The following is a 24,377-nucleotide window of genomic DNA, read 5'->3' on the forward strand; positions in this document are numbered from 1 at the left end:
TTAATTAGAATCCCACATGAAAGCACACAAGCAATCAAAATGACTCCAGACAGAACAAAGTGTCTTTCCTAATCAAGGTATATTTAATATAGTGTGATTACTAAGTCTGTTTTGTTCTAATCCGATTAGCATAATATATTTTATTGTGATGGAAAAAATAAAGTATCCAAAGAGTATAATTTTACCGGGATCTGCAGGTAGCACTTAGTCACTTTGTATGTGTTTCATGTCAAAGTGCATATGTCAGCTTCAGAGACAGTCTGCTGTAGTGGTCCCCCAGAAAGCCTCCCTGGGAGAGGAGCAGAAGTCAGGCAGGATCTCAGCCACTTTGCGTCGGAGTTTCTCCCGCCGGGCCTCCCTCACTCTCTCTTCCTTAAGCAGAGCTGGCAAATGCCTCCAGGCCTGAAAGCAGCTCCGCGACACCCTTCTGTTCCACACAAGAGTGACGGAGATGAGTCTGTGAGCTCGGCAGTGAAGCAGGAATGAAAGAGGGGGAGAACTGCAGTGCTTCACCTCATATTGTGTTGTTCTGCTTTCTGCTCAAGGTCCCACCCAATCATTCGCTCTATGGTCACTTGATGCAGGAATGCCAAAAAGACCTTTCGCAGTGTCCGCATGCGGTTGAACTCCTCTGCTTGCTCCTCTAGGATGGAGCGATAATCCTTCATCTGAGTGAAAGACACATTGCAGTCTTGAAGCTTCCAAATTTAAATGACATTTATATATATCTCCGTTAAATTATATTATGAAACAGAATTTTTATATGTCTGTGCATCCTAAACTTACTCCTTCCAGTAGTTACTCTTATCAAAAGGCCGTTAACTATTCATTATGAAAATGGTTGTCACAAAGTATTAGTGAATGCCTATGTATGCTTATAAAATAAAAATAAGGTCAAAAATTTATCAAATACAAACATAAAAGCACTTCTTGAACAATGATAGTGAAATAATCGTGACAGACAGAACTCACCCGTAGCCAGCCGTATAAACCCCTGCGCAGTAAGATCCTCTCGTAAAGCATGTCGGCCCTGGCTTCCTTCTCAGCTGCCGACTCACGGGCGCTGCTTTGCCAGGACAGGAAGCATTGTTTCAGGGCCGACTGTTGGTGGTGATCCATGGCCAGCTGGGTGGAGTAGACAGCAGGTGTGGGGCTTGATAACACATGACACAAGTGCGCCTCATGTCATCCACGCTCAGCCCTCCCCTGCTCGCCTTGCCTCACTCACTTTCTTGCGATTATCAGATATTGCCTCCCTGCCAAATCCCTTTGGTAACAGGTGGTCAAGCAGGTGCTAAAGCAACAGTATACCATAAACAACATCGATGTGAGCCATTTCTGTGTGACAGACAGCATCTGGCCTTCCAGAATGAGTGCATGATGTGTGTCACATGACCTAGCTTTACTAATGCCCTGACGAATTAGTGAGGGACAGGCGCTATATTTAAGGGCAGGAGTGGCGTAGTGGGTAAGGAAGCAGACTCGTAACCAAAGGGTTGCGGGCTCAAATCCCAAACTGCCACACTGCTCACTAAGGGTGATGGTAAATGCAGAGGATACATTTCATTGTTTGCACCGTGTGCTGTGTTGTGCTGTGTATCACAATCGCTATATCAGGAGCGAGGAGCAGATGCTGAAATGTGGGCCTTCTCACCTGCATATTGGCCTGGCTCTGTGCAACAAAACTTTTCCATGGTGCCAAGCCTCGGCGTAGTAACAGGGTCCTGTGGTAGTGTTGTCCAGCATGGTGAAGGAGCTTCTTTTCTTTCTCCAACCTCATCTGCTTTTCCAGCTCCCTCTGTGAACACATTGCACGCAGACACTCATGCAGAACCATGACTTTTACTGGTGAACGGCATCAAAGGTGCTGAAAAACAAATCCTGTTGGAGGTGATTTTCACATGATCCACAAACTTCACACACCTCCCTCTGCCTCCTTCGCTCCTCTTTCCTCCTCTCTGCTGCGATGCATCTATTCTCCTCCTCCTCTCTCAGCCTCGCTTCTACTTCTGCTCTCTTCTGGGCCTGCATAGGGATGTACAAAATGCCAAATTTACTTTTCACTTCATGACAATTCCACAAAAAAAAACAACAATGCTTCCTGTTGAAGGTCCAATAGCTGGTACATGTTATTATGCTCAAGGCAGTATTGTGTTGCAGGTATTAACAACAGTGGTCAACGCCCCATGTACTAGAACTTTATTTGGGGCTAATCTCTTTAATTGATGGCAGGTGTGTACCCAGGAAGACTGAATCCTCTAATAAAAATGCATCATTAGTGTAAGTGTTCATTTTCACTTACGCAATCAGCTTATTGTATGGTCTATATTCATTTGCCTTTCAGCTGAATTGTGGTTGTAGGTCACACTGAAGTTGGGATTTTAAATAATTTATTTTGAGCTTTTTTTTTTAACATCACAAAAACCTGTCTTTTTAAGAGCAGTTTGTATTTTTTATTTTTTAAATCACTATGTAGTTCATCCTCATTGTCAAGAGAAATTAGCACCAAATTACAAACTGTTTACATTTTTTATTTCTACATTGCTACACTTTATGATGCTCTGTATGTATCACTATATATACACCACATGCATTCATATAAACTCCCAAAGACTCCCACACATCCCACGCCTTACCAGCCTCTCTTCCTCCTTCAGCCTTTTCCTCTCCTCCACCTCCCTCCGCCGTTCTGCACGCTGTGCAGCACGCTCCTCCATAGCTGAAACACAGAGGGGGGTCACATGTTTTTTGGGTGTTAATGTGAACAAACTGGATGTTTTAGGAGTTTTGATGCAATATTAATGACACACTACATGACAAGGTAACCGCTACTGCATGTTAATTCCAGCTCATCAAAGAAATCCATTAGCATCCTCACTAAATATCATGACGATTATGAAGCTCACGCTTATAAATTACAACGCCACTTCAAATGTTTATCGAGTGCGCACAGCATACATAATGCTGAATGGATCATTTAGGATTGCTACACTGCTTTTAATTAATCCATGTAATGTTAAATGATTAGACCTTTTGTGTTTAATAGTTTAATATTTGTTTTGTTTTTCAGTGCATAGTGAATAAGACAGTGTGAGCAAAAGTGATCTGGATTTTCTGTGTTAATGCCCGGTTCCCATTCAGGGTATTGCTCCAGTGGGTCCTGTGTAGGTTATAAAAGTAATGCTTTTTAAGCATGCTTGTGTGTGTGTATGTGTGTGCGTGCATGTGTGCGTGCATGTGTGCGAATGCCAAGCTTCTCATAACAATACATTGTGATCCTATTTGAATTCCTCCCACGCAGGAGCTACATTCACCCAAACTGAGGAAAAAAACAACCTATCTGTGTTTTATTTTGTGTAGCATGGCCTGAAAGCCAAGGCCAGGGAATTTATTTTTTCCATGCTCGCAACAGCCGGAGTGTCAGTCTGCAGCTCTGTGATGAGCTCTGTGTGTGTTCATCTATAACATTTGTACAGCAGGGTGTGTGGCTGTAGATTTACTCTGCAGGTTCCTTGATGCTGAGCGGTTCTTCCTAGTTTCTCCCATGGTACCCTGAGGCCTTGATGTCATTGGAACACACTTACCCTCACTAATAAAAGCAGACACACACATGAAAAAACCAAGCAAGAGAATTTATCAGCTGGTTAAAGAGAGGACCATTTACCTCCACCCACACACACACTATTGTAGATCAGCCAGTGGATACCTGTCTTTCTCTGGTGACCTCCCATGTGGAGCCGAAAGCCCAGGCCGTGAGTGCTGAGTGTGGCCCAGCTGTGAGCCTCTCACTGCCTGCTGCCTCAGTGCCAGAAGCCTCTGCTCCTCTCGCAGCTGTGCAATCTGTTCCTGCTGCTCCCGCAGGAGCTTCTGCTGGTGGATAATGGTCTGCTGCTGAGCCGCGTGGCGGTGCTCGAACCTGCCGCCCCGCGCGTTCGCACTGCAGGGGAGGGGCGAGCCGTGGTCCTCAGCCTGGGACCCAGCCTTTGCCCGGCGCAGCTCGCTGGCGGTCAACGCAGCGTGCTTGCGGGTCACTTGCCAGGCTTGGATGACTTGGCTACTGCTTCTGCTCAGTGTGGACCCAGCATAGGGTGAGGATCTGCAGCGTGTTGCTGTTTCAGAGACCACCTGGGGGATAAAATGTGCGTAGGTGTGAGTGTGTGTAAACCCCACATCCACCACCACCACCGTCATCATCAGACAAATATCACGTGGCACCGAACGACCTGCCTGAAATGAAAATGTGATTCCTCTCTCCCAGTTGTCCCTTCCATCTCTTCCCATCTTATCTCTTGCATTTAAAATTCGATATCTGTCTACTTCGGCTGCCCCTCATCACTTCATTTCCCCCTCCTCTAAAACTGTCTGTCAGAAGGGACGAAGCTTCTGGGCTCTCAATATTTCATGAAGAAAGTCTCCTTGACTTGTCTGTGAACTGACCAAAAATATGACTGATCTAAGGAGGGTGGTGCCGGTGTCGGCGTATGTTTATTCAGGACATTAATGCACCCTAGCAGGTAATTTCAATTGCAATGTTAATACCTAGCAGAGTCATTTCACTGAATACTGCCTCATGTTTCATTCATGTGTGGTGATCATTCCCTCCTGCTGTGACTCTAAGTTGTGAAGTATTTAGTCCTAGCCTTGCCCAGAGATTATCGCTGTCTCTTTATTAGAGATGCCTGCTCTTTAAACCTCATTTTTGAAATTATAGCCAGTTAAAGCTGTTGCTTCGCCAGCACATCTCATCCCTTTCAGTTAGAAAACCATGGTATTCTAGCAATTTGCCTCAAACCAGCACAACACCAAAAACTTCAGAATCACTGAATCAATCTGACCAGATCCCCTGTGCAGCAGGAGATGGACTACATTCTGTAACTGTACAACTATTAAAAATGAACAGTGATGCTTTTCTTACCTGTTTACATGGAGTCCCAGGTTCACTTTTAGGTGGGTCTGCAGGCGGCATGGCCCCTAAATTTCCAGAGGCTGCAGCAATAATCAGGGCAGCCATCTTGAGTTTTGTTTGCTCCTGCTGAGCAAGGATTGTGCGACGTTCATACTCCATTCGACGCCACAGCCGCCAATCACTAAAGCATCGCCTGAGCAGCCTTTTGCGGTCGCTCTCTGTGGCTACTTGGCTTAACCTGAGAGAAAAATAACCATTCATGTATACAGCCAGCATTAGACACAGACACTATATCATGTATGTCAGAGGTGATTGTTGTTAACGTTGTTGTTATCTTGAGGTCTCCGGAAACTTTAATTCTTAATTATAATTATTTTTTGTTTAGTTATATGCACCATTGGGTACCTGGGAGATTTATTTCCAGTTTGTATACCTTGTTTACTGTAAGTGTTTAACCTTATTTATCTTTATTTGGTAAAGAAATTGCAAATTCAACATATACATTCTTTCAATTTGCCTCAAACCAGCACAACTTCTGAATCAATCTGACCATTGATGAAAGAGGCAGATCCCCATTGCAGCAGGAGATGGGCAGTGGTGGCCTAGTGGTTAAGGAAGCGACCCCTTAATCAGAAGGTTTGAATCCCGAGCCGCCACTGAGCAAAGCACTGTCCCCACACACTGCTCCCTGGGCACCTGTCATGGCTGCCCACTGCTCACCAAGGGTTTTCTGGTTAAAAGCAGAGGTGGGTGGTAGTAGCCTAGTGGGTAACTGTAGTGGGTAATACATGTAGACTCTCAATGTAGATTCTCTCTTGTAAATGAAAATAGTGGACACTATTTATTAAATTTATTAAATAGTTCTAGTGCTGGCAGTGGGGGCCTAGCAAGTAACTCTTAACTGAAGGGTTGCAGGTTTGTGTCCCAAACCGTCAACATGCCACTTAGGTTCCCTTGAGCAAAAGTCCCCACACACTGCTCACTGGACGCCTTTCATGGCTGCCCACATTTGATGCATCTACAGTGTGCTGTTGCCACACCCTGATTAGAATTAATCCGAAATGAATAAGTGAATTTGTCATACTTATGACTTGGCCATTGCAGGACTCAGTCACTGGGGTCTGCTAAGGGTCCTCTATGTTGATTGAGATGGTCTAAATGATGCCTAATGATGATCTTGTTGATGATCTTGTGTGTTTGTGTCTCTTTGTGTTTGCATCATCCTGTCCTTGGATGTGTGTACTGTTTGATTATGCATTATCCACACAGTTTCATGATTCAACCTTATCTGAGAAATTTTCGTATTTAGGGTCATGTTACCTTTATTTTCCCTTTGAGGGAAAATTTGAGGGATTAAGCCCTTGAGGGAAATTTTGAGGGATTAAGCCCTTTTACTTATGAACACCTCAATGACATTCTAAGGCAAAATCACTGCATTTCATATGTGCATGTATCTTCTAGCAGAAGTCATTGTAATCATATTGATCTGAAACTTTGAACGCGGTGAACGTGATTTGAATATATAACCACAGACAGTAGATTCACACCCTATGTTTCCCTAAGCAATGCTCAGGAATTTTATGTGAGTAGAGGCAGACAGCTGACTTCACATACATAATTAATATAGAGGATATAGTAGACCTTTCTCTAAATAGGTTATAAAAACGGGACTCTCCAGATCAATCCAGACATAATCCTTTCCCCTGGGAGAGAATAGCTTGAGATTTTCAGTGGATAAAGTGACTTATAGTTGTCCTTGACAAAGATTATTGGTAGGAGTATGGAATTGGGTAAAGGTGGACTTGCCTGTTCTCCCGTCTTAATTCCTGCTCAGTTCTCTCAGCCTCTTTCTTTTCTCTCTGTGCCCAGACCAGGGCCCTCCATGATCGCCACGCCCTCAGCTGTCTCCTCCAATCACAGAGGGCGGCCGCCTTGCCCATTCGTAGCCTCCGCTCCAACAGAACCGAATACCAGGCAGAGAAGTGCTTTTGTATGCACTAAAACAGAGAAACAAGCACTTTTTAATAATCCACACTAATGGCAAGCATATGTGCACACAAAAACAGAGGTTCTCTTGCCTGTAGGTTCAACATATAGACCCTGGCCTCCACCACCTGAAGTTTGAGCTGATGTTTTGAGTCTTTTTGCCACTGGTGTTCGACAGCCGTAGGTGTCCTGACCTTTTGCACTTCTTTCTTTCTCTCTTGTGTCTCTTTCTCGCTAAAACAATGAGCAAACATGTTAAATTATCACACAGCCAGCACCCTGCTATGGCAAAGTAACAAAAACCTTTGTTGACCTACATTTCTAGCTCATGACCGCTTGTTGACTTTTGTTTGACTTCAACCCAAAATGTTTGTTATGACTACAAGGCACGTCACCATGAATTATTGGGATTTATTCGAAATTTCAGGCCTGCCGTTACCATGGAAACCTTACATTATCTGGGCTGTTTGCTCCAAACTTCTCTTGTCCTCCATTTCCCGGCGGATGCGAACCACCTCCTGCTGCAGCAGCTCCTCCTGCCTCCGCGCCTCCTGCCTCCTCATCCTCTGCTGCTCCTCCTCCCAACGCCGTGCCTCCTCGTATGCCTCCCTCTTCACCAACCTGGCCCGGCGCTGCTTCTCAAGCTGGGCCTCCCTCTTCAGCCGATTCTCCTTTACCTGCCTGTGACGCACCTCCATGCTGAGGGCCGGGTCCCTCCGTTTCCCTTGCTCCCTATCAGAATCCAGTCTGAGCTCCTGTGCGGTGCTGGAGCTGATCACATCGCTTTCCATCAGATCCTGCAGGAAGCTGTGAACCATAGAACTCTCCTCTTCCTGCTCCAGGTGGGTGCACATATCTGAGACAAGAAGACATAAAGGAAAAAAAAAAGTTCAATTTTTTTAAACTGCCTACATTCAAGTAATGGGTCAAAACCAGCAGAACTATCTGAATCAACTGGAATTTTTCTATCCATATTTGAATGACCATATAATACATCATTATATTTGTGTGCATGTGTATATATATGTGTATTTAGGTGTGTCTGTGTATGTAGGCCAGGATTGGGGTGGGAGATGTTTTATTGTTATTTGGATAATGTTAAAAAATCTTTAGAAATAAAGTTGTTGAAAATGTTAAAAAAAAACTAATTTGCAGTATGACATCAGAAAGAAGGAGATGTGAGATGTGAACACTCAGACGGGTCTCGCACCATCAAACTTGTCGAAGTGAACAGCGTCTGCCTTATCCATCATGCCTGATTCCACATTGTCTGCTCTGACAAAGCCAATCAGGCTGTCTTCCTCTTCATCCATCTCCAGATCCAGACGCAGCTTTTTATTCATCCAGTCATTCAAAAGAGAATGGGCTACAAAGCAAAATTGCATCATTAATGACAATGAGTTCTCCTTGAATAAATAAGGTCAAAGAACAAAAATGTTTCACGTGTTTCTTTGATTGTGTATCAATGGAAAGGTAATAAGTGTCTCAATTATACATTGTAACGTAAAATGGTAGAGGCACATATTTACTAAAGGGCCGTATAAGTTCTCAGCAGTAATCATTACCAGCATTTATTAGAGACCGGAATTTAATAGGATGCACTGCTAAGGTATAAGGCTGACTATAACCGAAGACCTGTCAATAATAGTTTTAAAAGTTATTAGATGTTTTAAAAAGTTATTAGGAGTTGTCTGTATGTATGTATGTATACAGTGGACTTTTCCATACTGCACTTTGCAGGCTGGCCTCTCGGTTCAGGGACATGCGCTGTCTGAGTGACAGTGTGGAAATGTATTTTGTCTGGACCCACCCTCGCCGTATGCCTCATCATGGTCCAGTAATTGCTCGGTGCTCTGCAGTGCCACAGCCTGGCTGCGAATCCCATTGTGGGATTTCTTCTGGGAGAAAACTTTGGCTACTGCAAACTCAGAGGCTTTCTCCACTCTCTAGCCATGCACAAAAGAATACCATTTACATCACACAAACAGCAAGATGATATAACAACCTGTTCAAAATAACCATGCTCAAAAGGAATAAAAACAAAAACAGAGGTATTATATGTAAAAAATATTCTATACCATACAAAGAGAAAAAGAATCACATACCTTCATCCAGTGTTCTATATCATTATTATTTAACTGCACCTGAATTAAAATTATAAGCAAAGAAAAGTTTTCAGAGTGACATTCTGCTGACCTCTTTTGCTTGGCTGTTGTCTTGTGCATATTTCTGATCAATTATTACACAAAAGAATAAATAAGTATGTTTATACAATAAGTATGTTTTATTCTGATGTGGTTGTTTTGCTGGATTCTGTTATTTTGGTATTTTCCCCCATCTCCAAGAGGCTTTTGCCAGGCTGCCACTAAAAAAGGGATCTTGGGGCATAGATAAAATCCTTTTCCCAAGAACTTTTGCCAAGCAAGATTAAATTACATCACCAAATTTTCAGGTAATTAATTTACCTGCATATTCTGTTAGAAAGGTATGTTGTAAGGAAAAAAATGCATTTTCATCCAGGATGCATGTACAGAACTCTAAACACTTAAGTTATGAATATGCACATTGGGAAATATATATGAATATATGGGAAATACTTGTAAGGACGTTTCACTCAGGTCACTTAATGCACTGTAGATACTGAATTGTATGCTTATGGTTTCTGTAAATTATGGAGAAAATATGAAATTATAGAAAATATATCCATCCCCCTCATGTCTATTTTGAATTAATTATTGAAGTATTGCCAGACCCTTCCAGTCACGTCACTCCACAGAGTCCAATCATTGATTCGGTATTTCTTATAAATTCATGAAATCAACATTTTCATTTCACCAGGAAAACTGCACCGCAACCATGTAGGCTTTTATTTACCTTTTATTTACCATAAACAACTCTATACAACTAATTCTATCACTGTGGAAAAGTCTCAAATAAAACTGACCACACGCTTAGAAATTACCTTTGCAGATGACGGCGTTTTGTTTTGCGTGAATCTCTTCCAACGAAAAATGTCAGGTCGAGAGTGTGTCATCATTGGAGAAGTTCGGTTTTATGTAAACTATATTAGAAATCACTAAATAAAGTTCAACTGCATATCAACGTAAAGCTATATTTGTTCTATACCGTAAGTATATCAGCGATATTTTGTAAACATACTGAACAGTTCTGAACAACGCTGAAACACGATCAGAGGAAGAAGGCAAAAGCAAAAGCGTTTCTGGGAATTGTAGTTTCAGTGTGCTTCCTCTTTGCTCATTGTTCTTTATGAAAAACTACAAATCCCACAGTTGACTACGCGGTTACTATAGACACCAGTAGAGCAATCATTGATGTGCGTGGCCAAAAAAAATTCCCTCCATTAATTCTGTTTTTTTGTGTGTGATTAACTTATTCTTATAAAAAATATTTCCCTTTAATCAGTTGGCCTAGATGCTAAAAAAAGCAAACATGTGACTACAAAGTCGCAGGTTCGAATCCACCAACCATTAAGGTGCTATTGAGGTACTCTTGAGACAGACATGGCTGCCTCCTCTCACACAAACGTGACATTTTACTGCAAACATTTTGTGGTTTGCACTATATTTCATTGGCCTGTTGAGCTTGATTGCCGATTACTTTGGCAACAAATGGAATCAGAGATAAGAGCTGAGTCTCTAATGTCTGATTGTGCACACTTCAGAGTACCATTACAATTAACGCACAAGCACATTTCCATTCCTTACCGATTGAGGTGTCAGTTAAACTCTCAAAGAATGAATGCACTTTCTTGTGACTATGACAAACTCATCTTATATCTCCGACAGTGGAAATGATAAGGAATGCTGTTTATGTCAGGTTTATGTAAGTGTACTCAAATTTGTAGGAATGTTGGCTAGCTATTCTAAGCAAAATATTTTAGGACTGTGAATAAGATGTTTGCCCTTTTCAGCATGAAACTTTTTTTATGACTGCATTTTTTTGCTATGTAGCCTAAATTATTAAAACACTTTGTTGCTAAATTATTAATTTCCTTTTACAATATTCCTCTAATGTGTTGTTTAAATGCAGATGTATTGGCATGTTTAATGTAGGTTTTAATTATTTAATTGCATCCATAAAATATTATTTTATCCATGTCATTGTGTATAGTCGTGCAGATACTGTGGGGGGAAATGTCAGCATTTATTTATTCACTTTCATTATGAATGATGCCCTGCTGCGAGAGGACCTTAAGCTTAAGCTCGCTGTTGTGTATATAGTGCAATAAATGCTATGCTTCTATATTGCTGTCATATTAACCTGAAAATGCATTATTGCACTGGACTAAACATTATGTGATTAGATTTTTTTATATGTAGAATACCTACAGTGACAAGAAGTTCTACTTTAACCTGCAAAGGGACTGTTTCTAGCTCCTCCCATTTCCGCAATGACGTCACTAAACGCGACGGTTGAATACACGTCAACACTGTGCGACGTGTAGTTTTCACATCTCAGTCGGTAAGCAAACAGCGTTTAAGAGTTTGTTGCCAGAGCCGAGTATATTTAGCGGTACGTGTAACTGTTCTGCATTTGCTGAAGACATTTCTGTACTCCTCGGAGGTTAATGCGACATGCGCTTTAGCTTTTTAACTTTGACTTGTGTCTGCTGGGAGTAAGAGCTAGTCAGCCGCATGGCTTCAGCATCGTACTGGTTGTGAGAAGACCGTCAAATGATTTTTAAATAAATGAACGAAAATGTTGGAACTGTGGCTAATATTAGCAAAGTGGCGTGTCTGTTTGAATTTAATTTCAACGTCTTTAGCAATCGAGACATAGCTGCAGCTCACAACCTTGTTTTTTTACAGGACGAGTGTAAAGTAGCTGTATAACAGGGGTGCCGCATATGCCATGAAACTGGAGCTGTCCCGAATCGTGCAGGGATGTCGGCTGGGAGTGTTGACTGGACTTGGGAAAACCGGGACGCACTCGCTGGAATTTCCCGCATGCGTCCTGTACACGCGCTGCGCCTCCGTCCCTCACCTGACACAGGACACGCTCCGCACCCTGGGCGGCCTGCCGGCTGTCACGCAGCTGACCACGGCCACGCTGTGAGCGCCGATCCCCTCTTTCACGCGCAACGCTTTCAGCCACAACTTTTCTTGCCAATCTTGAACGAGTCGGTCAAAAGGGGGTGGTAGTAGCCAAGACCCAGGTTCAAATCCCACTTACTACCATTGTGTCCCTGAGCAAGACACTTGCTCTAGGGGGGGACTGTCCCTGTAACTACTGATTGTAAGGCACTCTGGATAACGGCGTCTGATAAATGCTGTAAATGTAAAAGGGAGGAGTAGGCACTGCCATCAGTGAAAACCATTGACGTGAAGGGTTATAAATTCTCTGCAACATTTTTTTTAGGTTCATGGTATATTTAAAAGGACCATCCACATGAACGAAGGACCCAGGGTTTCCCAGCAAAACATGGTCAAAAGCATCCATAATGGTTTATCCACCTTAATTTGGTCCTTGTCAAAGCCAGATACATTCTTCTATTTGTTCACCTAATATACACTATACACTGCACTGGCAACAGGCTAAGCCACTTTCTGCTCATCAACTCTCTGTGGTAATAATGTTGTGTGCTGATTAGTGTACATTTTTATATAACATTCAAAAGTGAAGGGAGTGTGAAACACAGCAAAGCACAACAAAATGTGTCCTCTGCATTTATCCATCATCCTTGGTGAGCAGTGGGCAGCAATGACAGGCTAGTAATATTGTGTACAATGTAAAAAGAGAGATTCTCATACAGCATCATTTTCTTATGTGAATACCAGTTATTAGGACTTTTATTGTCTGAGAGTCAAATGCCATTATATGGCAGCATTGACGGTACAGTCAGTTTTGGTCCTGTGCTACGGACTCCAGGCCCAGTGCTGCGGTGAAGAAATTATATTGATTTCTGACTATAGTGGGGTAGTAGCCTAGTGGGTAACACACTCGCCATTACTACACTACTATCATTACTACCATTGTGTCCCTGAGCGTTTAGAGGGATTTCAATAAACCTCATATACAGCTTTCATAATTGCTCAGTGAGTGTAATTTTTTTTTTATCTGCTTGGCAGAGCCGAGCACCAGGAGGTGCTTGAGGAGTTTAAGGAGGGAGCAAGGAGATTTGCAGGTAGGCGATACACAGAAGTCTGCCACAGTTCTCTTCCTTCCTCATTAATATTCATCCGAAGGAACAGTCAGTATTGTATAACTAATGAAATAGTCACACCGATTAATTTTTTAATTATACATTATGATTTGAACATCCTGCTGACCACATCACACTGAAAAGTTTAGTTTTTTTCAACAAAAGTCAACATGAAATACACTTTCTGTCGACATTGATCATTAGATTAAACTCTAGGACCAAATTGGAACTAATTATATCCACTCATACATTGATTTGTTGCAAATGTTCAAAGCGCCAGGATCTGAAATCCTAAAAGTTAAACAAATCATGAATATTCATCATTTATTGAAAAGAAGAATCAGCCTGAGAGCTGCTGGAAGAGCATGTATGATGCTGATAAGTGCCATGTGCTTTTTAATTCACGCACTGTATGTGCACATGCAAGCAGAAAAAGCTCTCGCGGTGAGAGAACACTGCAGAGAGATGCACTGAGCCATTAGCAGCCTTCAGCGAGCAAGCTGAAAATTAGAAATATAATTACACTCACAACAATCTGTTTTTTTTTTTGTGGAAACATAGTCGAGAATTGCTGGAGGCGGCTAGTTGTGACCTGATTGGTTAATGGAGTTTGCAGAAAGTATTCCGTTTGTCCCCTCAATGGATGGTGGTGTTGGCATTTTACTTTGTGCATTTAGTGTTGATAAGTATTTTGTAAAAAATAAATAATTCTAGGGTGCAAAATGTTAATTTCTGTTTTACTGAGTGTATATGCTTCTAAACTGATTGTGTTCCTCACCCTAACAGGGCTGCATGATACAGTGCTGTTCTCCTCACTCCATGATCCTGCTGCCTCTTATCCCACAGGTCATGTCACCAACAAGGTCAGAGGTCAAACTCATCATGTCATCAGTCCGGAATGGTGGATTGTGTGTTACTTGTCTTCATCGTTGTATTTTTCCACTGAGTAATGATGCTTTGGATGTTTTTTTTTTTTCTTTTTGGTTCAGTGGCAAAGGTCCAAAAGTTGGTTAATCTATGTATCTGTTCAGCTTTGGTACTAATTGGACCCAAAGGTGCTTGATACATGAGCCTCACCATCTGGGCAGAGTGCAAGATAGGCAGGATTAAAAACTCAATCCAGATATGTTAAGTATCTCCAGGTGAGGACTGGGGTTAAACAACACACTGGTTTTCAGCAGTTGCTCCAGGTGGCTCCACAGTCCTTGTTAGAAATACGTTTCAGCTTTGAACATGCTGCAAAATATCTTTTTTTCCTCTCTGATGCAACATGCGGTTCTGTTCTTGCAGACAGTGTCTGTGTGGGGAAGTGGAGGCCGAATCGAGCTGACAGTTGACCGGTATATGGCGCTCCAGGCGGCCATTCAGCCAGACTGGTACCAAAGCATGTCGGACGGAGAGACTTGGCAGCAGAACACCTCCCGCAAGCGGGTCCGAAAAGCAGTGGACCGCACCCTGAACCACCTGGATGAGTGTCTGCTGCTGCACCAGAAATCACAGGCACTGAACAAGCTCTGTTTGTTGTCTTTCTAAAATTAGTGTTCACACTAATGTATTCAGGCACATGACATTCGCCAAAATAATATGCTGGAAGAGAAACAAACCTATGTTTTTCTAATTTTCTGCATGCGTTAGCTAATGACCTTGAGCTTATTAGCTTGAATTAATTAGTTAATTCCATAGAATGTTGCTTTCCTGTGTGCTAAATATATTGAAGGTGCTGACTGGCTGTGCTTTTCTCAGGCTTGTGTGCCCGTATCCTGCCGTGATCTCTTGAATACTCACTCTCCCTGATGCAGGCTTTAAAGCAGGCGGAGATTTTTGGCGTGGTGGAAGGTGGCGACATACAGGAAGAGAGGCTGAGGTCAGCACGGGAGACAGCCAAGCGTCCTGTGGGCGGCTTCGTTCTAGACGGCTTCCAGTCCGGCGCCATGGAGCAGGGGATGCGGAGTCAGCTGATTGCTGCTGTAGTGGCTGAGCTGCCGCCGGACAAACCGCGGTAAATCCCTGCTATATTCCTCGTGTCAACACTAATTACGCCCTCGTTCAGCGGGGCTCACACATGCGTTTCCACCTCTCTGTAGGAGACCGAGAAGCTGCACTTGAGCCTCCTTCTGGTCTCCCCACCACTCTCTCAACTGATTAGCCGCACACTATGTAGGACTTGAAGGAACCATGGCAACCCCCTTTCTTTTTTTCTTTTAACCCCCCCTCCCAGGAGCCATGGCAACTCAATCCTCTCTCATGAACTACACTGGGAGTACTGGTTTACAGTGCTCCCTCTCCCCACAGTCCATTATACCATGATTACAGTATTTCCACTCATTTGACAGGGTTGGCAGTGCTAGTAAAATGGGAGGAAAGGGGAGCATATTTTTCCAAGAACCTCTTGGACCTGGAATCCCCTGGGCTGGGTCCGGACTCGTTAGGAGTACTGCTTCCCTTCTTGACCTAGTGGGATTTGTTCATTACTGAATCACCCCCCTTGGACCAAATTGGTTTGGCACAAATTGGAGCAGAATGTGACACTTCTGGACACGGCATAAGAGTAAGCAGCCAGTTGACTGAGAGCGAAGTGGCGTGTGTAAGAGTCACTCAGCGTAAGGTGGGTATACATGTTCTTTAATTAACTGGCAAATGTAAAGCAGAAATAAGAGCTAATGAGGTTGAGCCATTGATGGTGTTCCATCTTATCTCCATTTTTTTGCTTTTATTAGTTATAGTATTGTTATCGCAAGAGAGCCTATTCCCCACCAGACCATGGCCTTTTTATGGTTTATTTTCCTGACGTTTAGATGATATTGTGATTTTAAATTCAGTGTTCATTACCCAGCTGTTTTGTGCAGGGTAGAGAATAGAAGACAAAACAGTCATGCAAATAATTACTTAATTGCCTAAGAAAATTTGACCTTTAGATGTCAGTGAGTCAAAATGTGCAACTCTGGGCTGTCCCACCCTAAATTATGAAATTGAAAGTGATTGTCATGTTAGTAATTTAATGAATGCAGAGATTGACATTCTTGTTGGTGTAATTAAAAAAACATATATTGTTGGGTTATTAATCATTCGGTATTTCATTTTAACTTTCTTTTTTCTACCATTATTTACCTTTCTTATCATCCCTTACTGCTTTATATCTTCTGATTTCTAGTACTAGGAAAAATATAAATAAAACCAGATCTCAGCGGTTTTGAAATACTGAAGCTGAAATAATCTTCTGCTGGGGAATTAGGGTAATGGGGTTGATTCTGTAGCATAATTATATGAATATGCTTTGGTAAATAATGCTTGATTTCACTGAGAAAGCAAAATACTAGAGTGCAGAATAGCAGAATATTACAGTCATTGCTTTGCTGAAGCAGGATCCGAAATCCATGTCCTGAGGGCAATGGCTCAGAGACTTTCCATTATACTTTGTCAGCAAATGGATTTAGATCATCTTTTGCTATTTACTGTGCGACTGCTCTCCTGGAAGACAAGCAAGACCTGGCTCTGGGGGATATGCAATATTTTAAATAATAAAAAAAAGGATAGATTTTTGATGTTTAATCTTTACTGAATCCCCATTACCCTTCAGTCTTTATTCAAACATGAAATGCAGTTCCTGGTATATAAGTTTATTTTTCCCAAATTCATTCAACCAGCCAGCCAGGGTGTGTAATTTTCCCTTGAATAAAGAGACTGCCAATTCCACACAGGCAGCAACCAGGCTGGGAGCCTGGTCCTTTTTTGTGAGGTTGTTTTACATAGTGCATCAGCATAATTCTTGGTGTTTTATATTTTTCTCCTTAATTGCAGCAAGTCAAATAAGCAGATTGTTAGGTTGTTATTATGAAGTCCCTTGCCGTGTTGTCCATCTGTCTGGGTTGTGCAGGAGTAGATTTGTGTTCTAACTGTCATGCATGAACTCCTGTGTCAGTTCAGCTTGGAAAACAAGAGCTTTGGGACGTCCTTCCATTGCGGCTTAATGAGTAGGGATGGGACGTGGTCTGTGATCCGATTCTACAGCTAACACGGATGTAGATGTTCGCCCACTATGGGAGGCATCCTCTACGTTTTAAATTGTATAGTACGGCCAAGCAGGACTCTGGTTCCCCTGGGAAGTGACATCAGAGCATCAAGCAGTTGGAGCTCGGCACTCGTGATCCTCGTCCCATTTTTCAAGCTCTTTATTTTTGAGTCTTGTGTCGGCTGCTATGTGGAAGGACAAAAAAACTCATTAGTGAACAAGTCGTCACAGAGGTGGCTCTGTGGCCCGGTGTGGGACAAGAGGATAGATCTAAACATAGCAATCAATGTAGGTATGTGCCACAGACCTTTCAGAGTGGCGCTGAGCCCAATCTCATCCCAGTTGGGTGTCCTTATTGTGATGTAATTACCTTGTTAACAGTATCGTGCTTAATTGTCGTGCTTCATGCTGGTTGAACAAATTCCTCTTTATTCCCCTTCTAGTACACACTTTAATTCTATTCTACAATTACTCAACATGTAACCAACTGTGAGGGGCAGGATTTTTACTCTTCTTCTACAACCTACGTCCAGAAGTTGGTTGTTTACAGGCTGTACATTTAATTAATCTTTGGCTCTAGCGACTTTCATGTTCACTACAACAGTGAACCAACAGAAGAAAAACGCCAGTGGCTTACAGTGGATTTTGGATCCACTTTGATTTATCATTTAAATTCGATGGTTTAAAACCCCAGTAACACAAGTGGCAGGCATTCGTCACTCATCTAACTTGACTAACTTCGTGTCTGCTCTAATGCAAAATGTTCTGAGAGGTTTTGTCAGGCCATCCATTTCAGGTTCTCGCACACAAATTCCGCGTATGGCAAGAGGAGGTTGAACGAGTGAAATATGTTTGCTTGCAGTTTACATAACGGACGCCTCACATATGACATGCTGTATTTCAGTGTGTTGATCACAAGATAACGTTTTGGATTTCTGGCACTGGTGAGAATGCACTGCAGACAACATGCATTTTTATTGTTGGAAATGAGTTTTTATCTGCAACCTTAACATTAGACGTGTCGCTCTATCTTGTGTGTAATTTGTTCTCGCTCAAAAATAACTGCTGCCTCCGGCTGAAAACTTCCATTTTTGTCTCCTCCTTGCCACCCTGACACGAATCCTATTTTTGCTTGTCTCAGTGTAATGGGCGGTGAGGCACAGACACTAGGCTTGGTTGTAAAATATTGATGAAGGTTTTAGAAATATTCTCAAACCATTTGCATTTGAACATTCTAACATATTTTTCATTTCAATACAGTATTAGGCTTAATCACTTATATATAGGGAGTGAGTAGTGAGTGTGCACCATTTGGTACAATTCTGTAGGAAATTATGGAGCTGAACTGACAAATGAATTTCCCCAGCTTGTCTAAATAAAATAATTTTATGAACAAGATGATTCTGTTCACAATTAGACAACAAGTCCTGGTCCATTACAAAATGCCATATTGAGAGGCACATCTGGGACTCGAGCCACGGCCGCAGCTGTATTTCTCAAATCGGCTTTTTTTTTTTTTCCTCCACTCAAGCGAGTGTCTCCATGTTCCCAGATCTCTGTTAATCTTCTGTGCTATGGGCAAATACTGACTGAACAACACGTTTTCAATTTTCCGTCCTTGTAATGCTTTGATTTAAAACCCGTTTTGTATTAATTTTATAAATGTTCCAACATGAATGTTTTGATGTGTTGTGTCTTTATTATTATTATTTTTTTTTTACCCCCAGGGTTTTGCAGGGGGTTGGGTGCCCTGATGAGGTTGTGGCTTGTGTGGAGGCAGGGGTGGACCTGTTTGAGAGCTTCTTCCCCTACCAAGTAACTGAGCGTGGCTGTGCCCTTTGCTTCGACTTCAGCCTGGAGTCTGACCCTGAGAGTGCAGGTATATCAGCCAAAGTAAATGTGTGTCAACATATTAAAACTTATTAATTAACGTAAACCTCCTAGTTGCTCAAGTGTGCAATTATTTTATAGATATAGATGCATATTATTATTTTATATATGCCAATTATGTAAAACAGGCATCGTGAATTTAAACAATTAATTATGTGGATGCACTCAACATAAAAAAAAAAAGGTTTTGCGTAAATAAGAATGTACTGAAAACACCCTGGAGTTGCAGATATCAAGATTAATGCTCGCCATTGAAACATCAGTTCAGGAGTAGCTTTTTGATGGATGCGACCCCTGTGACTTTCAGTGTGGTTTGATGCATATAAGTTGTGAGGCAGATAAAACTGATCAGACAAAGCTGTTTAATTATGAAAATTGCTAATTTAGTGCTAATTTATTCCAAATTGTGTGTCTTAAGTTTTTTTTTATTATCATTATTTTGCTTATTTTGTTTCTTTTTCTGCATCCATACACGTTTGCATTGCTAATGCTACTCCAGGGACACACATTTGCCACAATGCATTTAGGAGGCACTCAGGTTCATATCTGCTGATGCAGTTTGCTGGGCTTCTTAAACAACAGAGGGTAGTGTGTGTCTGGGAAGGATACGTGGAAGGAGAGAGTCTTGTGGCTTTGTGCATGTTTAACCTTGGGTTAAAAGCAATAATTGGGTTCTTAGAAATACAAACCGACAAATCAGTGTGTGAAATCGAGTCTGCTGTGCAGTGAAAGAAATTTATCTCCATCATTGCATTCTAACACTCCAAAGGAATATGTGGAAAATTCAGTGTCTGATGATGAGACAACACATCTTTTGAAGGGGTCTGACAGACAAAAGTCATTGATTGCGATCGTGATGTATAGGGATCCCTGATATCAATCAGGAACAAATTGATTCTGCAGGAGGTGTTTAATGGGGTTGGAAGGAGCTGGCATGCTCTGATATTTACGAAGTACCTTGTGAAATTTTGAAACAGACAAAATTCCCACTCTCAGCCAATTAATGTGCCCCGCAGAGAGAGGACGAGAGCTTCACCCCAATCTGCCACCCTCGCCAACTCCGGACCACTTTTTAATCCACTTACCCCCTCCTGTCTGTCTCATTCTCCCATGCCACCCATCCTCTTTCTTTTTGTTCCCTGGCTTCCATTTGTGCTCTCAGACGCTGCCCTTTCTGTGCCTTTGGTTTACTGAGACTGGTTGAGGGACCTCATTTGTCATAAACTTTCTTTTTTGTCATAGAAGTTGGAAAAGTTCTTGTAGAGACATCAGATCATCTGCCCTCACATTTTCCTCAGAGAAAAAAAGTGAGATGTATGTGTGAATTTTGGATAAATGTCTTCAAGCCACAAAAAACAGAAATTCTTTCCAAAAATAACTGATGAAAAATAACATATCTTGCTAGAGCAAGTTTTATTTTATCTTCTCAGCTTAGTGCTGTTCTATTCTGTTCTGTATATTTGAATATCATCACCTAATTTTTGGGTTGCATAGGATAGGAGAATTTTTTTATCTGAAGAATACCCTGCACGCAAAATATCTGTTTTTCCTAATAAAGGACCCCCTGAGCACATGGATTAGCCACACATAAAATGCTTTCATGGTATGTCTTCATAAATTGGTAGTGAAACAAATGAAGGTCTATTGAGAAGTGCTTCCAGCTATGCGAATGCTTCTGTAACCTCCCACAGTCTGATGCAGTCGGTTTTATTCACTTATTTTTATTGGAATAAAGAAACTACTATGCTCAAATTTTCTATGCTTGTGAACATATGTGAAGTAATTCCCGATTTCAGACCATTTGCTGTGGAATCTAGTGAAGCCCACAAATGTGCACATGCAAGTCATATTTTTTCATGTGCGAAATTTATGCAACAAAGTCCTCCAGGGTCCTGTAGCTGGTCCACTTTTTATATCTGTACCGGTTCAGAGGAGACCAGTGTACCTGGTTTTGATTACATGGTTGAAATGTTAGCAGCCAAAACAGGTGGGGAAAAATTTAAATGCTGAGGGACTTCCCCCCTCCAGGCCTGGGCTGGAATCCAGTGATCCATATGATTAGCAGAAAGATCAAGGAACACAAAGAAGGACCAAAGATGTAATGTTCTATCTTATTAGGTGTCAAAGAATGCAATTGTCATGAACTCAAGGGCTGTATGTTTACTGTGAAATGTAATATTTAATCTAATTTGCTCATCAGTGCTTGAATCCAATGAGGACCGACCCATGAGAGAACGGGAGAATGGAGCTGACAGCCCTGAAATTGTGGGCAAGATGACTCGCTTTGAGATGGATCTAAGAGATGCAAGGTAAAAGAGTGGGAAGGAAGGTCCCTCTGAGGAGACTGTTCTTCTAACTAGCCATCATTCATCCCTTAAAATGGATTAAATGAAACCGCGTTTCAGACTTATAAATATGAAGATAATCTTCTGCAGGTATCGGGACGACTTCCGTCCACTGGTAGCTGGCTGTGATTGCTACTGCTGTCGAAACCACCAGAGGGCGTACGTCCATCACCTGCTGGTTACCAATGAGCTCCTGGCAGGCGTATTGCTAATGTTACACAATTTGGCACACTATTTGGTCTTCTTCAGCACACTGCGACAAGCTCTATCCCAGGACCGACTAGTCGACTTTAAAAGAAAGATACTTCAGGTCCAAATAAACGAGTGACCAAGGAACAGCAAAATGTGAATTTATTGGACCATGTGTAAAAAAAAAAAAAAAATGCCTTTGCCACTACCAACCTGACTGCTAATATTCATTAGAATATGAGGCTGGAGAAGGGCCTACAACATGTTACAGTATGTCACCCATGTATTCAATGACAGATTCAATGACATGTGGGATTCTCCATTATAGGTTCATAGTATCTTTATAACTGTATGTCACTGCATTTTTAAAAAGATGTGTACAAATTTAATACAACTACTGTTTTTTCCTGCATATAATGTTTCAGCTTACTGGTTATGTTACTGGTTAGCATCACCAAACGTTGCTCAGAGTATTGCTGTATGGGTTTATTCCCTCAACTTGAGAGTAGATACAGAGCTTCTGGCTCCAGTTCAACATGTACAAAGTTGCTGATCAGAATATTAAGTCTCGGATCACAATGCTGGAAGGTTGCTCTTGCCTCCAAGCAGTATAATTAATGTTCCTCATTTGCAGTGGTAAGGAAGGCACTCCACTTTTTAGTATTATCCACTTAATTAGCTGAATTCCTTTGAGTTTGCCAACGATTATGGTCTGAAAGGTTAGCTCTGGTATTTACAAGTCAAACACTGTTAATACCACATGGAAATAATCCTTGCTCTTAGCCTTTAAGTAAATGCTTCACAGTGTAATATAAATTCATTTCATGTGCTTTTTAAAATGTAATTTCTTCCAAAATGTTGACACCTCATTTTCACATATGGTAAACATGCTCTCAGTTTTGGAGATGTCGTGGAAATAAAAAAAAAAATTTAACAGAAGGAAAGTCCCAGCCAAATGGTGCAGAGGAAAGGGAAAAAGTTTATTGAGAGCCTCTGCTATGCAGCAGGAAGACTCTGTCTGACTAAGGTACACACATGTATTTATATCTCACCCCTACACTCTTTCTGTTGCCAGCTCGCAGTGCTGGGACGAAACCCTGATAATCAGGTTTTTCCATTTTTTTTACCAAAGCAGAAGATTAAGCTGACCTTCCAAAAGCACAAACTGATTCCTGCAAAAATTAAATCAAAATACACCTTTGTACGTGCATAGAAAAAGCACTGAAAAAGAATTTGCCGTTATAAAATCCTGCAAGCATATGAAACATTATCATTTTCCATTACAGGGATTGGTTTCATACTCACAGTGACATAAAATAGATACTGTACTGAACATACCTGAAGATGCATCTTTTCTAGATATGAGGGTGAAAAAATAACAAATACTGTCCCTGCACGTGACCTTTGGCGACACCACTCAGTGTCAAAATGCAGTGTCAGTAGATACTTAATTGCTAATTCAGACTCAGTGTGCTGGCCATCAACCTTTATTTTGTGCTGGAATGACTGAAAATCCCAAATTTGAACTGTCTTGAATGATGGTGCAAAATTCTATCATATTCTATTTAATGCGACTATGGAACTAAAACAACTCCACAAAGTGTATTTTTGTATTTTTTTTTTGTACTAACAATAAATTCTGTTAATAAATATATAAAAAAAATCTTAGGTTCATATCAAATCACTATGCTTTTCTTTTAATATACTTGCCCCTTTTGCAAACAGTTTAGTGATGACATCGGCAACAGAGCTGCCAGGTTCACTGTCACACCTCCTGCAGATGAAGATTTAATAAGGTCTCAGCGACTGAGATATCAAGCAATGATCACCATAACACTCCGCTGCACACACTACCATAAATTGGTGTTTCTCTAAGGGTCTGGGGCAGCGAACTGGAGGATTGTGTTGCCAGTTTTTGAGTATGAATGGACAGATAATAGGCACTGCAATGATTGAGATATAGGGGCTAGTAAGCTGTCACGGGCAGTTGTGTATGTGCACAGTTGTGCCGAGGCTGAAGAGAAAGGCCAGTGAGTAACAGCGTGTGGAATTTCGATTTAAAAGCCCGCCCAGCGGGTCATTGTCACTCTTTGTTTGAGCCAATTAGTGAGAGGGAAAGTGTGGAGGAGATCATTAAAAGTTTTCCTGCTCTCTGCTGCGCCGAACAGATTCCCACCGCAAGCCTTCGCCCCTCATCCCACAACACGTCATCACCAGCATTAAGAATTGTAAATACTGGACTTACTAAGCTGCCTGGTAGAAAATAATTATTGCCGTGCTACCATAGTGGCACATTTGCCCATTAATCACTGTCATTTTAAACAAATTATTATTTCACCTATTGCAAACAAGTCATTGCTTACTTTTACTTTAAGTCTTTTTTTTTTTTTTTTTATAAAAATGACAATTTATTGTGTGTATCCAAAAACTTTCAAATGAGAAGAGACCATTTGTCACATGGAGTTGAGATCCTGTTGACAACTCAGTATCACCTCCTACCTTAAAATCATAATCGAATTTAACATGTTTACTGCATATGTTTGCTTTGCATAGATTAATAATAATGTTCCCTACAATTTAACTCTGGGGTACCCATGAGTTAAATGACTGGGCCTAATAATTACCCACTGTTCCTACTGTATGTCCCCTTTTGAATGTTAATGTGACATTACTTCACAAGCACAAGTCATATAATCATTTTGTCTGTTGTATATATGAAGGGAAAGAACCTTTTGTTTTTAATTGTTAATTAATTTTGGTTTTGGAGGAATGGATTAAAGCCAAGTCCCACAAGGTTCTCTCTGCAAGCCACAAATGAAATCCTCACATCATAGCCCCCACAATTTGGTTGCTTGTGTCATCACTTTGATCCTGGCCTTTTCAACAGAG

At 41.5% G+C, this 24,377-nt stretch overlaps 2 protein-coding genes across 4 annotated transcripts; one reads left to right on the forward strand and one right to left on the reverse strand.

Annotated features, from left to right (window-relative positions):
• Positions 1–60: 60 nt before the first annotated feature.
• ccdc191 (coiled-coil domain containing 191) lies at positions 61–10,082 on the reverse strand. The gene is made up of 16 exons (XM_028970155.1): positions 9,855–10,082; positions 8,998–9,036; positions 8,703–8,838; positions 8,103–8,258; positions 7,346–7,748; positions 6,985–7,126; positions 6,713–6,903; positions 4,916–5,144; positions 3,707–4,125; positions 3,501–3,589; positions 2,637–2,719; positions 1,924–2,025; positions 1,655–1,798; positions 973–1,125; positions 514–668; positions 61–427 (listed from the first exon to the last, which is right to left on the reverse strand). The coding sequence occupies exons 1-16, from the start codon at positions 9,927–9,929 to the stop codon at positions 250–252; spliced, it is 2,694 nt and encodes an 897-aa protein (XP_028825988.1). The 5' UTR covers positions 9,930–10,082; the 3' UTR covers positions 61–249.
• A 1,242-nt stretch (positions 10,083–11,324) lies between these two features.
• Positions 11,325–23,079, forward strand: qtrt2 (queuine tRNA-ribosyltransferase accessory subunit 2). Of its 3 annotated transcripts, none has more exons than XM_028970623.1 (9): positions 11,325–11,374; positions 11,722–11,964; positions 12,982–13,037; positions 13,842–13,963; positions 14,346–14,555; positions 14,855–15,054; positions 18,792–18,943; positions 21,155–21,263; positions 21,390–23,079. In XM_028970623.1, the coding sequence occupies exons 2-9, from the start codon at positions 11,765–11,767 to the stop codon at positions 21,625–21,627; spliced, it is 1,287 nt and encodes a 428-aa protein (XP_028826456.1). In that variant the 5' UTR covers positions 11,325–11,374; positions 11,722–11,764; the 3' UTR covers positions 21,628–23,079. The 3 variants fall into 3 exon arrangements, with proteins under 3 accessions (XP_028826456.1, XP_028826458.1, XP_028826457.1); XM_028970625.1 differs by having other exon boundaries at positions 13,842–13,918; XM_028970624.1 differs by having other exon boundaries at positions 11,357–11,425.
• The last annotated feature ends 1,298 nt before the right edge of the window (positions 23,080–24,377 follow it).

Source organism: Denticeps clupeoides, chromosome 2 (genome assembly GCF_900700375.1).
Source record: "Denticeps clupeoides chromosome 2, fDenClu1.1, whole genome shotgun sequence".
Classification (NCBI taxonomy): Eukaryota; Metazoa; Chordata; class Actinopteri; order Clupeiformes; family Denticipitidae; genus Denticeps; species Denticeps clupeoides.